At 36.2% G+C, this 17406-nt stretch overlaps 1 protein-coding gene across 4 annotated transcripts in view; it reads right to left on the reverse strand.

Moving 5' to 3' along the window:
- The window catches only part of RABGAP1 (RAB GTPase activating protein 1), a 155140-nt gene that overhangs the window by 68050 nt on the left and 69684 nt on the right, over nt 1-17406 (reverse strand). For all 4 annotated transcript variants that reach the window (XM_044264953.1, XM_044264954.1, XM_044264955.1 and 1 more), the window contains exon 13: nt 13174-13324. In XM_044264953.1, the coding sequence (XP_044120888.1) occupies nt 13174-13324 (151 nt within the window). The remainder of the gene's footprint in view (nt 1-13173; nt 13325-17406) is intronic.

The raw sequence follows: 17406 nt of genomic DNA on the forward strand, positions 1-17406 counted from the left end.
TTTCTTTTTTTTTTCAGATTTTATTTATTTATTTGACAGAGAGAGATCACAAGTAGACAAAGAGGCAGGCAGAGAGAGAGAGAGAGAGAAGCAGGCTCCCTGCTGAGCAGAGAGCCCGATGTGGGGCTCGATCCCAGGACCCTGAGACCATGACCCTGAGACCATGACCGGAGCCAAAGGCAGAGGCTTCAACCCATTGAGCCACCCGGGAGCCCCATACTCTGGATACTTTGCTGTCACACATTCCTCAAATACAATGAGGCTATACATATGTAAGGCAGTAAAAAATGAACGATGATATAACATTAATTATTCCTCTACACTAATTATTCCTCTGCCTTTGTCTCCAGCCCTGACTCTATACTGAGCATTCTTTCCCTTTTATAATTTGCCAGCTAGTCTACATACATCTTCCACCTGAAATGTCCCGTAGACTTCACCCACAGCATGTCCAAAATTAAATACATCTTTCTCAACAAACTGGCCTCTTTTTCTTGTTCCAACACTCTTTTATTTTTTCTAAGCCCTCAGGTAAGAAACTAAGGAATTATCTTGACCACTCTCTCCCCACTCAATGTACTATTCTTACTCAACAGGTTCCTGGGAATCTGTTTCTACAGTGGCTCTCAACTCAGTTTTTAATACTTTAGGCCATCATTACATATTGTCTGGGTTTCTAGTCTTGTTCATTTTTCTGATCTATTCATTTCTGCCTAAATATCTAATAGTATATGCTTCATTATGGTACCCACAGTTTAAGAAAAGTCAACGGCTCCCTAGAGCCTCTCCAGTCTGATCTCCCTATTCCATACCCACCCCCCCCAACACACCTTGCTCTCCAGACAAACCAGGTTATACACTATTCTGTATAGTTAACACATACTTTATTTTTGGACTCTCATTGTTTGAGTGGTTAATACTGAATGAAAAAAGGAATAATTTCTGACAGTTACATTTCAATAAAGAGAAAAGCAATTCACCAAAGTCAGTAGTACAACATTTTCTAACCACTTGTGAATTTTGTCATGTAACTTATTCTCTAACTCAGGTGTCTCATGTATAAAACTAGACAGTTATGATGATGATAAAAAAAAAAGACGTTACATTGGTTAATAGCTTGAAAGAATTAAGGTAATAAAAATATAAGCTGTTATGTTACTATCACTAGTATAATATTAGTTCTTTCAACTTCATTTCTATTTTAGTAAAAACACTTAGTGCTACAATTAAAACATTCATACAAGAAACTCAAAACAACAAAAAGCTTGAGAGGCACACTTTATCAAATCAGTCAAGAGTTAAGTGTTTTGTTTCAGATTAAAGAAAAACATTTTCAGGCGCCTGGGTGGTTCAGTGGGTTGAGCCGCTGCCTTTGGCTCAGGTTATGATCTCAGGGTCCTGGGATCGAGTCCCGCATCGGGCTCTCTGCTCAGCAGGAAGCCTGCTTCCCTCTCTCTCTAAGCTTGCCTCTCCGTCTACTTGTGATTTCTCTCTGTCAAATAAATAAATAAAATCTTAAAAAAAAAAAAAAAAAGAAAAACATTTTCTTCAGGAGAAAAAAGTTATTAAGGACATAAAGTGGCAATAAATTTATGTCTTCAAAAAAAATCTATACAGGGGTGCCTGTATAGGAAGCACAGTCAGTTAAGCCTCTGACTCTTGGTTTCAGCTCAGGTCATGATCTGGAATAAAGAGATAGAGCCTGGGAGTCAGGTTCCTCTCTCAGCATGGAGTCTGCTTGGTACTCTCTCTCCCTCTCCCTCTGCTCCTCCCCCTGTTACACTCTCTCTGTAAAATAAATTCATAAATCTTTTTTAAAAAATCTATATAAACTATCTTTTCATTTTTTAAAATTTTTATTTAAATTCTAGTTAGTTTACCATGTAACATTAGTTTTAGGTGTATATAGTGACTCAACATTTCCATACAACATTTGGTGTTCATCATGTATTTAACCTATGCCCCCTTCCCCACCTCTAGTAACCATCAGTTTGTTCTCTACAGTTAAGAGTCTGTTTCCTGAGGCTCCTGGGAGGCTCAGTGGGTTAAGGCCTCCCCGGGTCCTGGGATCAAGCTCTGCATCAAGCTCTCTGCTCAGCAGGGAGCCTGCTTCACCCCACCTCCACCTCCTCCCTGCCCTGCCTGCTTCTCTGCCTACTTATGATCTCTGTCTGTTAAATAAATAAACTCTGTAAAAAAACAAAAGTCTGTTTCCTGGTTTGCCTCCCTCTTCCCCCCACCTTTTGCTCATTTGTTTTTTAAATTCCACATACGAGCAAAATTATATGGTATTTGTCTTTCTCTGATTTACTTCACTTGGCATAATACTAGCTAGATCCACCCATTACTCATTTCCTTTTTAAAATAATGCAGTCTTGGACACCTGGGTGGCTCAGTTGGTTAAGTGTCTGCCTTCGGCTCAGGTCATGATTCCAGGGTCTTCAGACTGAACCCCACACTGGGCTCCCTGCTCAAGCTGAAAGCCTGATTCTCCCTCTCCTGCTCCCTGCTTCTATGGTCTGTCATATATATAAATAAAATCTTTAAATAAGTAATGCAGTCTCATGATATATTTGTGTTTTTTGGTTAAAAAAAACCCCAGTATTTCTGCATATACATGTAATTGGAAGGAAGCGCAATGGAAATCAACTCTACTTTTTAGTCGATCGTGGGTGGGTTAATGAGAGATTTTTTATTTTATGTTTTCCTATAGTTTCTAAATTTCCCAATTTCTTTGTATAGTTGACCATTGAACAACATGGGTTTAAACTGTACAGGTCCATTTACAAGTGGATTTTAAAAATAAATACTGTAAATGTATTTTCTCTTCCTTATGATTTAATTAACATTCTTTTCCCTAGCTTACTTTATTGTAAGAATTCAGTATTTAATACATATAACATACAAAATATGTGCTAATCAACTGTTTCTGTTATGCGTAAGGCCTCTAATCAATAAAAGGCTATTAGTAGTAAAGTTTTCAGGGAGCAAAAAGTTTTATGTGGATTTTCAAATATGTGTGTGTGGGGGGTCATTACCCCTAACCTGAATGTTGGTCAAGGGTCAACTGTACCATTTTTATAATCAGTTTTTATTTTTTTAAGGTTTTGTTTTGTTTTGTTTTTTTAAAATTTGATAGAGAGAGACACAGGGAGAGAGGGAACACAGCAGGGACAGTGGGAGAAGGAGAAGCAGGCTTCCTGCCCAGCAAGGAGCCTGATGCGGGGCTCAATGCCAGGACTCTAGGATCATGATCTGGGCCAAAGGCAGATGCTTAACGACTGAGCCACCAGGGACCCCTATAATCAGGTTTTAAAAAACAGCCAAAATAATATATAACATGTCCCTTTTGGTAAAGCTAACAAAAACTTTGGCCATGAGATGTCTTCCCAGAGCCATAGTAAATGGATGATGCCAGGTTTAAGTCACCTACTTCATGGGACTCAGGTCCACTGGTCCTTATGCCATCACAGCATCTTTCAGACAGGCTTTGATGCTCAATTTAACTCAAAACGGATGCTCAGAGCCCTCGTTAAAAGTTCTTACAGAATGAGAATATAACTGGATGAGCCATGTAAAATGGCCAGTATTTAACCATTTCATTTCTGGATAAATATTTTCCGATCTACAAAACTGGCAACTTCTATATGGTTCAATCTAATACTAAAAAGTGACAGAACTAAAAAGAAAATAAGGCAAAAAGAGGAAACATGAAACTAAAAAGGGAAATGACTGTTCAAGTTATTTTTATTCTTCTCTCAATCTATTCACTAGCTTAAATATTACAGAGGAGAAGGATCAATCTCAGTTCTTCAAATTCATAAGATACACTTCTGAGCATTACCTACTACTTATTATTCAGTAAAAATGAGCTTTAAATGTTGATTTAATTAACATATTATTTAAATGCATCTCATAGGGATGTAGTTGTATCAATGTCATTCCAAAACCAATCTGAGGTCCTCTGACTCGTCTTCTACTCTTTCCTCTCTCCCATTTATCTCCCTCATTCAGTCAATCACCAAATGCCAAGTATTTCTGGAAATTCTCTCAAACAGTAATCTTTCTCTATCTGTTCTGCCAATACTCCAAGTCACTATCCTCTCTTGCCTAAATTACTCACAGGTTTTGCTTCAATTAATCTTACCTCTTCTAACTCAACTGGAATGATCATTCTTAAACTAATAATGATAATAAATTTAATAATAAAAATAAGCAAGCAATAATTTATACTTACTATGGGCTAAAACTGTACCTAGTGTTTTCATGCATTATCTAAAGTTCATTTAATAGCTCTACAAATAAGGTACTACTGTCATCTCATTTTACAGACAGGGAAGCAAGTCAAATGTAATTTCTTGCCCAATGTTAATGGCTTAAATACAGTAGGAATAAGGATTTGAATCAAGACAATCTAATCCACTTTCCATAGTGCCCTCTAATGTTTCAGTGACTTTCGACTGCTAAAAATCTCAAATATACCTTATTTAAGCTTTTGAAGATCCAGCCCCTACCTATCTTTTCTGGCCTCATTTCATTTTACAACCTGTGAAACTGCCAAGCTCTCTCTCACCCTTGAGCAAGCATTTTTTTCCACTGACTTCTAACATCACATATGCCATGTAGCATCCTATCCCACCCCAACAATCCCCTTCCCTCAGTAATTTCTGAACAAGAGATCTTTTTGAATTCTTAGATGAGAAGTTCTTGTCTCATGCCACATGACTATGCATTTTCTCTTCTGTAACTCTTATATAATTTTATTGTAAATGGTTAGTTAATTACTTATTTCCCTCATTAGACTACAGTCTTTCCCAAACCAGGGAGCAGATACATTTTATTCATGATCATATCCATGAAACCTAGCACAGGGCTGACATAAAGTAGGCTTTCAAAGGTATTTATGGCTGACTAAACAACAAACGGCTAAAAAGACAACCGGCAATTCTGCTTTTAGATGGGAAGATATTTCAAGTAAAACCCTAATATAATTGTTTAATTCACCTAATTATTAGATTGATGTTTACCTATCTGTAGGTCAAAAATGATCAAATACCAGATATTTTAATATGATCAAGCCTATTATGTTTCCAGTTTTAAAATTCAGGAAACCTTTAGAACTCCCTGGACAGATATGACTTACAGAAACTCACTAGAGGGGACATGACATTACAGAGATGGGATATGCAGACTTGAAATGATTTTTGCAAGTAACAATCTAAGAAATAACTTCTTAGTCCATTCACGTTGTTATAACAAAAACACCAGACTGAATGACTTAATAAACAACAGAAATTTAGCATAGTTCTGGAGGTGAGGAAGTCCAAAATCAAGGTACTGGCAGATTGGTATCCCGTGAGGACCCATGGCCAGATACTACTATGTCCTCATAAGGCTGAAGGGGCAAGGGAGTGAGTGATCTGGCGACTCTTTTATAAAGATACCAACTGCACTCTTGAGGGTTGCTTTCTTTAGACTTACTAACCTCCCAAAGGCCCACTTCCAAATACCATCATGTTGTAGGGGTTAGGATTTCGGCATCTAGATTTTAGAGGGACATAAACATTCAGTCTACAGCAGGCCAATTACAGCAACTGCTAATGGGAGACACAATATAGTTCTTAAAAGGGTACTCAAAACCCATTTTCCTATAGAATCAGATAGCAAGAGTACTCAGTTGTGAAATCATGTACTATTTTGGAGGGTAGGACTCAAAGATGTTACATACCTAATTTTCCAGAATTTTCAAGCCCAGAGGAAGATCAACCAATCACTGTAGTGATCTAATGTCAGAGAAGAGGAAGTGAATGGCCACAAGAGCGAACTCATCTGAGTTCATAAGCTAATGGCAGAGAAACTAGTACTCAGGCTTCCTAACTCTATGGCCAATGTTCTTTTTGCTAAACTGACCCCCTTTTTGTTTGGTACCTATAGGCAGGTTCTCTGATTATTGAATGTTTGATTATTAACAAATCTATTAAAGAGATACTTGTAATTAAAACCAAAACAATCTGCATAATAATGAAGTTATAATTAGATATTTAAGTTATTTTCCCAGACTGGTAAAATGTGGCTGGGCCTCCAGGACCTCCCTCAGACAAACAATTAAACATGTAAATATTGGTTACATGGACTTGTCACTAGTTTAGATTTTGGATAAAAACTTGAAATTCATAACAAAAGATTCCTATCACTGAAAGTTTATCAATAAAACCACTATAAAAATAAAAGTAAACAGGTTTCAGAAAACACAAGGCTGACTGATGAAAAGAATGACTATGTTTCAGAATGTGTCATTATTTCATTATTTTTTCATTAGGCGAATCCATTAAGGAAGCAATTTTGACATAAATCTTTGCTACTAAGCAAAACAAAAAACCCAAAAAACCAAAACAATGAGAGATTAAACCCAAAAAACAAAACAAAACAACCAGAGTCACTGACATAAAAGGTGAAAAATAACCAAAAGGAAGGGCCAGAGTCTGACTCTGGAAGTTGGGAGACCAGAAAGTGTCTCTATGTTTCTTTCATTGTCAACTGCAATTTATTTAATTCACCAAACCCAAGCAGCTATATAGTTCTTACAACTGGGGGTAAGAAGGGTAGGGGAGTCCCTGTGGCTTACTTATTAGGGCTCCTTCCCAATGAGTCTCACAAGTTCTATCTAGATACCAGAGTTGAGGAACCTTTGGTCAAAGGCCAGAAAGAACAGAAAACAAAAAATTTAGGAATATTTGGTCTGCAGAAATTTATTTCATGAAGCCAAGGGTAGTTCAATATCAAGATCATAATGTTGATAATTTGTAAAAATTGTATTAAGGGGTAAAAAAAAACTCGATAAAATTTAGTAGACATTCTTTAATAAAATCTTCAAAGTCAAAGATGGAAGAAAATCACTGAAGGACATGTAAGTACATTACTTACAAAAAAAACAAAAATGAACAGCATGCCTCCCAAAAGACTGGAAAACTAAAACTGCCTTAATTAAAATCAGGAACTCAATAAGGATGCTAGTTATCACCAACATCATTTAAAATGTCTTAATGTTTCTTTTTTTAAAGATTTTATTTACTTGACAGAGAGAGAACACAAGTGTGTGTGTGGGGGGAGGGGCAGAGGGAGTAGGAGGCTCCCCACTGAGCAGGGAGCTGAATGTGGGGCTTAATCCCAGGACCCTGGGATCATGACCTGAGCTGAATGAAGGCAGATGCTTAACTGACTGCACCACCCAGGTGCCCCCATCTTAATGTTTCTAACATAAAAACAAAACAAAGAAAATTAAACAGCCTGCAGAAACAATGAAAAAAGAATTGCAACTGTTTTTGTTGCTGCCATAACTACATACCTGAAAATCTCAAAAGATGCTAATATAAAGTTAGGAGAACTAATCAAAATATCAAGAGGCAGATGAATAGAGAGTAAAAAAAAAAATGTCCATTCTCTTTTGTAGCAACTAGCATCCTGAAATAGAAATCAGAAAAAAAATACTCCATTTGCAATAGCAAGAACACTCTAGGGTAATTCTTAGGAATAAATTTAACAAAAAAGGCACAAGACATAAAGGAAGGCAACTCTAAAGTCTTTAACAGACATAAAATAAGATCTGAACAAGTGGCAAGACATACCATACTCTTAGATGTAAAGATACTATAACAATGTAATTTATAACCTAAATTAATATGTAAATTAAAATTCAAATTAGAATCCTTACATAACCTTATTAGGAGGCAGTGGTGATGAGACTGAAGAAAAGAACTTAAGGTTTATATGGAAGATTACATATGCAAGAATAGATAAGAAAAATAAGAAATAAGAAATAGTGAGAAAAGATTTTATTTACCAGCACATATCAGAACATAACTTGAAGCCTCTCGTATATGTAAGAATATAAGATCTAAAAAAGATGGTAGTTCTATTCAGTAGGAAAACAGGAGCAGCACAACTGGTTATCCATCTGGGAAAAAATAAAATTGGGCTGCTATCATAAGCCATGTACAAAAATAAATTCCAGATGGATTAAAGATATAAATATATAACACATACAATAAAAATCTTGCAAGAAAATCTTAGAAACTGCACTTAACAAAACTTTAAGGTAGGAGACCTTAAAAAAGACACAATTTTCTACATAAAAACTGAAAGTGTCTTGTATGGCATGAAACCATCAATAAAGTCAGCAAGGAATTAAAGTTTTAGAAAGGTATTTACAATGAAGATAAAGGATTAATACACATAATAGAGAGTACTTAGAGAGTTCTTCTTTTGATAAACAATTTTTGTTTTATTTAAGTGATTTTCTTCCAACTCTGGCTTTGAGATTTCACGTTTAATAAAGATGAAGAGGTAACTCAGAATAGTAAGTCCCTCAAATTTACTGGTAGACAGAGAACTGCAAACTGAAGATATGCTGGTATCACTTATATCCACTGACAGCAAAAAGTTAAATACAGTTAGTAATAACTAACACTGTTTGGGATATGGGGGTACAGGTACTTTGCTACATTGCTGGTGAACTATGAACAGGAATAATAGGCTTTCAGAGAACCAAACTGGATATAAGTAAATTAAATATAAAAATTAAGGGCACCTGGGTGGCTCAGTGGGTTACGCCGCTGCCTTCAGCTTAGGTCCATGATATCAGGGTCCTGGGGTCAACCCCCACATCAGGCTCTCTGCTCATTAGGGAGCTTGCTTCCTCCCTCCCCACCCCCTGCCTACTTGTGATCTCTTTCTGTCAAATAAATAAATAAAATCTTTAAAAAAATTAAGTAATCAGTTTAAAAAAAATGTGACCCTTTGATTCAGCAATCATACTTCTGAGACACTATTCCATAAAAGTAAAAGATTTAGACACATATAAGGATGTTTATTTAGTAAAACACTACTTAGGCTAGAATCTGGAAACAAGTAAATGCCTACCAATAGAAGAGTAACTGAATAAAACTGTACACATAAAAACAAGTATGTTTATGTGTCCACGGGAAATTCTGTATGAGTACATACATGCCTGTGTAAAGAAATTTTTATTTAAATTCAAGGATAGACAAGTAGACAGAATAATGGAAAAGAACCAGCTTTGGAATAATTCCTGAGTTCAAATTCTGCCTCTATCATTTATCTGCTGAATGACGGTAAGCAAATTACTAAGCTTCAAAAAAAAAAAAAAAATTACTAAGCTTCATCAAACCCCTGCTTCTTCATTTCTAGAATAGAAATAATAATTACCACTTCACGGGGATTTTCTTAGCATAATGACATAACAGTTATAAAGTGCTCAATTTAGCATGTGTTACATACACTCAAAAGGGGCAGCAGCTATTATTATTATATTTTTCCCTTCTTGAGATGAAAAAACAAAAAACCCCCAAACATAAAATAAAAATCAAAAAAAGGGAGAAGAGTGCCTCTAAACTCCACTGCTTTTAAAGAAATAAGAAACACCTTGGGGCACCTGAATGGCTCAGCTGGTTAAGCATTTAACTTTTGATTTCAAATCAGTTCATGATCTCAGGGTCCTTGGATGGACCTCTATGCGGGCTCCTTGCTCAGCAGGGAGTCTGCTGGAGATTCTCTCCTGCCCCTCCCCCTCCACATGGTCTTGCTCTCTCTCAAACACAAAAATAAATCTTAAAATAAAACCTTAAAAAAATATAATACCTATGTATTTTCTATTACTGAATGGTCATTGTCCTTGGATTACAAAAATCATACGGGAAAAATACTACATATACACCCTTATAAGACAAGCTTGACAATTAAAGCAAGATAATGATGAAGACATTCATCAGTTTTGTTTGCAAGTTAATTTGGAGCGGGGATTTATTCTATAAATCAAGTCACTGTTTGCTGCCTTAAATTTAGTCTTTGAAGAAGCTAAGCAAAAAACCCCTCAAGGGCGCCTGGGTGGCTCAGTCGATTGTGTCTGCCTTTGGCTCAGGTTCTGATCTCAGTATCCTGGGACTGAGCCCCACTCTCTGCTCAGCATGGGAGTTTGCTTCTCCCTCTCCCTCTGTGCACTCTCACTCTCTCTCTCTCTCTCTCGCTCTCGCTCTACCTCCCAAATAAATAATCTTAAAAAAATAACAAACCTCTAAAGGAATATTGCAGGTGAAATTTCAGAATATAAAGCAGGTATCTAGCAAAGAACCCACATCCAGAATAAATTAAAAATGTAATACATATATGTAGGTAAATAATGTCTATATAGGTATACTAACATGTACAAATCCTGCTGTTTTAGTCCATTTGGACCACTATAACAAATACCACAGACTGGATGGCTTAAAAACAGCAGAAATTTATTGCTCACAGTTCTGGAGGTTGGAAATCCAAGATCAGGTGTAAATATGTTTGGGATGTGATGAAGACCCTTTCCTTCACTGCAGACAATTGACTTCTTGCTATGCCCTAAAATGATGGAAGGTGGCGAGGGACCTTTCTGGACCCTCTTTTATAAGGGTGCTGATCACTATCATGAGATCTCTGTCCTCATGCCCTAATCACCTCCCAAAGTCCCCACCTCCTAATGCTAACACCATCACTTTTGGAATAAAATTTAACCACATAAATTTCGAGGGAGACAAACATTCAGACCGTAACATTTGCTAAATGCAAGAATGCTCACAGCAGCTTTGCTCACAATGGCTAAAACTGAAAAAGAACAGAGCAAAACCAAACATCTATAATAGCAAAATAGATAATTTTCAAGTGTGGTTTATTCATACAATGAAATACTCTCAACAACTTAAAAAATGAAAACAGGGTGCCTGGGTGGCTCAGTGAGTTAAGCCTCTGCCTTTGGCTCAGGTCATGATCTTAGGGTCCTGGGACTGAGCCCCACATTGGGCTCTCTGCTCAGCAGGGAGCCTCTTCCCCCTCTTCCTCTGCCTGCCTCTCTGCCTACTTGTGATCTCTTACTCTGTGAAATAATAAAATAAAAAAATGAAGACGGCTCCCGATACACTCCCAAAATAGATGATCAAAAGTTGTCATGTACAAACAAGTACATGCTGCATGACTGTATGATTACATTTAAATGAAGTTCAGAAACAACTGAAACTAATGGTATGGAGAGAAGAGTCAGAATAACGGTTATTCAAGGGCAGAGAAGGGGTGTCATGACTAGAATGGGACAGAAATACCTCTCTGGGGTGCTAGGTATATTCTTCCTCTTAGCAGTAGTTACAGCTGTATATTCATATGTAAAATATCACTCAGTTGTATACCTCAAATATGTGTATTTTAGCCTATATACATTACACCGTCCTGTGAAAACAAATTTTAAAAATTTTCAAGTAGCTTTCTCCTAAAAAAAATTTCAGAACAAAATGTAAAATGTCAAGTACCATTCCTACACAAGGATAACTATAACTTTCAGGAAGGCCGGAAAGAAAAGCAAACAACCTTATATTAAATAATGCTGCAGTGTAAAACAAAAAGAAGCATTCACCAATATTATGATGGCTAAGTCATTTTTATTTTCTGATCATCTACCAGCAATTTAAATAATTATACATCCATGAGAAGTCTTTTTAGGTTCCAGCCACCTGCATAATTGAAGTTTAAGGTGAAATAAAAAGCGCATTACATCAGCATATATAAAGCATTGATCAAATATATCAGATTTTGTTAATAAAATGATCTTTTACTCATCATAGAATTACCAGGTTTCTACTCAAGAAACACCATTTTCATGGAACCAGAAAAAAAGACAGATCATATTTTTAAAAATTATCTGTCTGAAAGCCACACCAAAACCATTAAGAAACAATTTTTGACCAAATGTTTCAAAGGACTTCAAAAGAAGAAGGAAAGATAGACATACAATTGAGAATTATTTATCCAAAATATAATTTGCCAACAATAGGAGAAAAACACCCAAAACCAAAACCCAAGTAGAGGTACCTTCACTAGCTATACCTGTTATGTATCCTCATTCTTTGATGCCTCCATTCACACTCTTCCATCCTTCCATGGCTGGGGAGCTCTTTTCTGAAACTGGTCTTAAATGTTACATTACTGATAAAGACTCTCCTGTTCTCCCAGGCTGAATTAACCACTCCTTTGATGGTGCCCACTGCTATTTCAGACCATCGTATGATTTGTGTCTACTGTAATGACAAATCATTGCTTTATGTTCCACCTCCCAGCTCCTGCACTGAGGCTGTAATGGGCACTCAATAAATGCTGCTTGAACAATGACAGCAACACAATGGAGGGAATCAGAATATTAGTTCTTGAAAGAAAAAAACAACTGTCTAGAAACAAAATGATGACAACAGCAGAATTTTGATCAAATGAAAGTCATTTTCTGGGGAAAAAGGTCCAATTTTGTGTTCAAATGCCATTCTTTCTCTATAAGCGTTTTTTAAAGTAATAGTTTTAAGGAGATATTATTCATTTAAGGTTTTAATATATCTTTAAAAGAACCCCACCTTTTGTCACATGAAAGATGCTAATGTTTTATTGAGGGTTCTGAACAATTCATTCAGAACCCAGGTCTGGGACTGGAGAAACTGCTTTCCAAAGATAAATATTTCAAGAATGTGAGAAAATGAAAACAAAAATTAAAACCAATGAAGACAGGTGCAAAGACACAAAGCATCACCAAACCTGAAAAAATTACTTTAAATTCTTGTATGCTACACAAAGAATAGTTTTTATTGCTTTGCTTGTAAAACCATGAGGAATGTATGAAGTTGCAAAGGGATACTATAAAAAAATGAAAATTCTTCATTTTAGAGGAATGAGCTAAAAGGGAATACAATTGAAGGGAATAAAATCATGTTCTTCCAATTGTAGAAATAGGCCTTACCTACAAAGAATACATTTCTGTGAAGTGTGAAAACAAAATAAACAAAAGAAAAGTTTTTCATACTGCATAGCACGAATGATCTAAAAATACAATTACATTCGAAAAGGATTCGGATACACAATGAGTAGAGGACATCCTTTGCTTCCGAGCTTTGCTCAGGTGAAGCCAATCAAGAAAGAAAACCTTTTTCTTTCTTTTCTGTGCCAAAATTAGAAACAACTTTGGGCTAAAAGTGTATATAAAGTTCTATTCTTATATTAGATAAAGGGATTATAAAATGTTCCCTGAAATCAAATAGCCACACGATCTTTTCCTAACAAATTTCCAAAAGGATTAATGCTGAATTATCAGCCCCTTACCTTTGTAATGAGAATTCGGTATTTCTCTACCAGGTGGTCGTTGTTGTGACATCCTGCTAGCAGCTGCCAGACTTCTCCTCGAAGAGCTTCAGGAACACCGCTTCTTACTAAGGATGACAACTGCTTTGGTCTCACACTCAAATTGAGATGCCTAAAAATAAAGCCATAATCTGTAAGTGGATTAAAGGAAGATTCTCTAAAGAGTATTATTTTTTCAAAGATCTTATTTTTGGGGGTCTTGGGTGGCTCAGTCAATTAAGGATCTGCCTTCGGCTGAGGTCATGATCTCAGGGTACTGGGATTGAGCCCTGCATCAGGCTCTCTGCTTAGCGGGCAGTCTGCTTCTGCCTCCCTTTCTGTCATCTCTCTCGCTCTCTTTCTCTCAAATAAATACTAAAAAAAAAAATCTTATTTTAAAGTAATCTTTATACCCAGTGTGGAGCTCAAACTCAAAAGCCTGAGGTCAAGAGTCACACCTTCCACCAACTAAGCTGGCCAGGCACCCCTAAACAGTGTAATTTTTATGGAAACTAGACTAAATGATTTTCACAAACTTAATAAAGGAAACATACTAAAAAAATAAAATTAAATAGATCTGTTGAATTGGATGTGGTCAAGGTAACTAAAAGATTGAGTGAAGAACTATGCAGACTGTTTCCTAAGTATCTTTAAATTATTGCTCTATTTTAAATTTTTTTAATAAAAATCAAAAGTAGAAACCATAGCTTCATGATTGTGGTTTATGTAAGAAAAACAAAGCAGAATTCTAATCAGCAGACACAAAGCCAAAGATAAGGGCTTGGCGTTGCATCAAAATTCACAAGTGAGTTGTGTATTTTTATGTTCTAAGTTAAAATAAATATAAAAATAAAGCTTTCAGCTGTTTTTATGATACCTGGCTTCAAGTAACATTTTAGAATGACTATGATCGCTAAGGAATTTTCTACTGTACTCTGATAATATCAAAACCAATTATGGAAGTCTTTGAGCTTCATTTATTTAATCTATAAAATGGGGAAAAAACTTATCTTGAATTGTTGGTACCAATTTATAAAGTAATTTGCATATAATCTTGAATTTGATCTTCACAATAACCATCTGAGGTAGGTGGTTAGTACTTCCAGTTTTACCGATGGAGAAAGCAGCTCAGGAAAGTTGATTAAAGGACTCAGGTAGTCTCAAACTCAGATCAATAAATGCTCTGTCGGGTATCATGGCTGCTTTGTGTTTTGAAAGCCACCATTACTGTCAGTAAAGCAGCATCCTGACCTGCAAAGTCTTCTGTGACCACCAGATTTAAACAGAAGTTACTGATGACCACTCTTAAAATACAACAAGGACTCAGACTTTTCTCAAAACGTTCCCAGAATTCTAACGAACAATGCACAGTATCTTTAAAAACGGTTAATTCTGTGATGCTAGTACCCTAACAAGGTAGCTATACACAATTCAATATGGTTTCTGTCTTTGCTTGGAAAAAATAGTTACATAAAAGTTGAAGGATTGGGAGCAGAAAGAACAAAAACAGTTGTTACTTAATTCAAGAACTGGTTAACTATAGACTGTATGCCAAATCTGCCCACTTCTTATTTCTGTAAAGAAACTTTTATTGAAACACAGCCTTTTAAAATTGTTTACGTATCATCTATGACTACCTTTGCACCACAACAGCAGAGTTGAGTGGTTGTGACAGAGTCTACTGGGCCACAGAACCTAATATTCATGAGCTATATTTATTAATGGCCTAAGTATTTATGACCTCGCCCTTTACAGAAATAATAAACCTAACCTAGGTTTATTTGCTAATCCTAGCTTAATTTATATTGGTAAAATTATTTTCAGAATAATTTTATGTCCTTGATTGTATTAACTTTATTTACCCTCAACATACTATTTTATACCAACATTAGTTCTCTTATCCACTAAGAGTCACACTAAAATATACTTGGAGAAATTAGAGTTCAAAGGTACTTTTACTTATACTGCCCCTAAAAATCTAATGTGGAGGGGCACTTGGGTGGCTCAGGCGTTAAGCATCTGTCTTCAGCTCAGGTCATAATCCCAGGGTCCTGGGATGGAGCCCCACATCAGGCTCCCTGTTTGGCGGGAAGTCTGTTTCTCCCTCTTCCACTCCCCCTGCTTGTGTTCCTTCTCTCGCTGGGTCTCTCTCTGTCAAATAAATAAATAAGATCTTTAAAAAAAAAAATCTAATGTGGAGTTAAATAAACCAACTTTAGGCTTGGACTTGCCTGTGTTAAAAATTCTAGGTCTGCAATTTACTAATTAGAATTGCTGACTAAATCTCTGAACCAGTTTCCTCATCTGTTTAAATGGATATTAGTTCATAGGGCTGTTATAATGGCTGAAATCAAGCACGTAACTTAGCACAATGCCTGGCATATAGTAAATTCATTAATTCTCACTACTATTACTACTAGTGCAACATCCATTATTTTTAACTCACAATATTTTAAAGACCTGCATATTTTGTAAATGAAGAAACAGACTCAGAAGAGTTAAGTGACTTGCCCAAGGCCATACAGTTTGGAAATAGGAGAGGCAGGATTTGAAGCCAGGCCTACTAGGTTATAGAACCCCATGATATTATAATGTTTCCTACCTATACAACATATATAATAATGATGGGAAAAAGAGATAAAATGAATTAAAAAAAAAAAGAGAGAAAATGAATTAAAGAAGAGAAACAAACTGTGTTAGTATTTCTGAAGACATGACCCAAACCAGTAAAAATAGTTTCAACACCCTTCAGAAATATCTGTAGACTCGGTAAATGTATTTGAGGAAGTGGAAGAAAGATATAATATTAGTTAATTAACAAATAAATTAAAAAATATGGTAATAAAACAAATTCCAAGCAACTGTATAAAATGGTGGTGAGTTCATCTAATAAAATCTAGAGTCTAAATGCTGTATCAGAATGATTTTAAATAAACTATTATGTAACCATGTCAAGACTCAATTACATTTCTATTTTAGAGTAGAAACCTTTTTATACAGATGAAATGCCTGCCAGCAGCAGTCCAAACACTCCAAATTCACTGAACTGAAAATATAATTCTGATGAGAGCATCAGCAGGTTTGTCTCCTGACTGCTAAGGAAATATTAAAAATAAATGAGAACTGTACCCTGGAGTGGGGGTTGGAGGGGAGGCTTCTGTAGAGTTCATTTACTAAAACCACTTGTATAAAGAAAAACCATGCTTTGGTATGCATTCTCCTCTTCTACACATTTGACATTTCCCCATGTTGAACACGTTTCACCAAAAGTGTAAAGCACTGTGAGAATGCTGGAAGCAGATGCATGCCCATTTGTAGTCCCATCCCTTAAGGACATGGAAGATTTTTAAATGCTGAAACACAGTTTTCTAAGAATAGAGTGAAAGCCTTCAACAGTTAAATTTTCTGAGAAAAATCAAACCCCAAAGTAAGAGGCCCATGGGGAGCTTACATGACAACCTTAACAACCAGAAAGTCAGAAATAGAGAAGTGCTCAGATCACTTTCAAGCTTTTTTTAGCCCCAGCATATACTGGCATCCTACAGAGAGGAAAAAGGAAACTACATAAATGTCTCACCAACCTGACATCTCTGGTTTCATTAAGAAACACCTGAAGCTAGTGTATCCTTTCTAGACGGTCTATAAGGATAGTGCTTCTTAACACTGTTGTCAAGCTGATAAGAAATTTCTGAGTTTTACAAGTGTCAGTAGGAAAAGTAACCATTAGAGCAGTCAATATACAGCATGTTCATAATACTCCGTTGTCCTTCAGGTAAATAACACAGATAGGGGAAATCCCACCTGAGGTCTCTACTCTGGCTCTATGCATTGTGTGAGCATCTTCCAAATCTCCAATTATTGTGTACTAATTGTTACATATTATTATCTTAACCAGTCAGTGGTTCCTAACCACGTCAATAAAAAAGGAGCTCTTTCATAATTTATTCTCTCCACACATTCCATGTTTGAATTAATATTTTCTGCAGCCATGAGAATTTATTAGGTTTCTTATATTCTGAAAGGTGATTTCAGGGGCACCTGCATGGCTCGGTCATTAAGCGTCTGCCTTTGGCTTAGGTCATGATCCTAGGGTCCTGGGATTGAGCCCCATATCAGGCTGCCTGTGCAGTGGGAAGCCTGGTTCTCTCTCTCCCACTCCCCCTGCTTGTGGTTCCCTCTCTTGCTATCTATCACTGTCAAGTAAATAAATAGCAT

The sequence above is a fragment of the Neovison vison genome, chromosome 9 (assembly GCF_020171115.1).
Source record: "Neovison vison isolate M4711 chromosome 9, ASM_NN_V1, whole genome shotgun sequence".
Lineage (NCBI taxonomy): Eukaryota > Metazoa > Chordata > Mammalia > Carnivora > Mustelidae > Neogale > Neogale vison.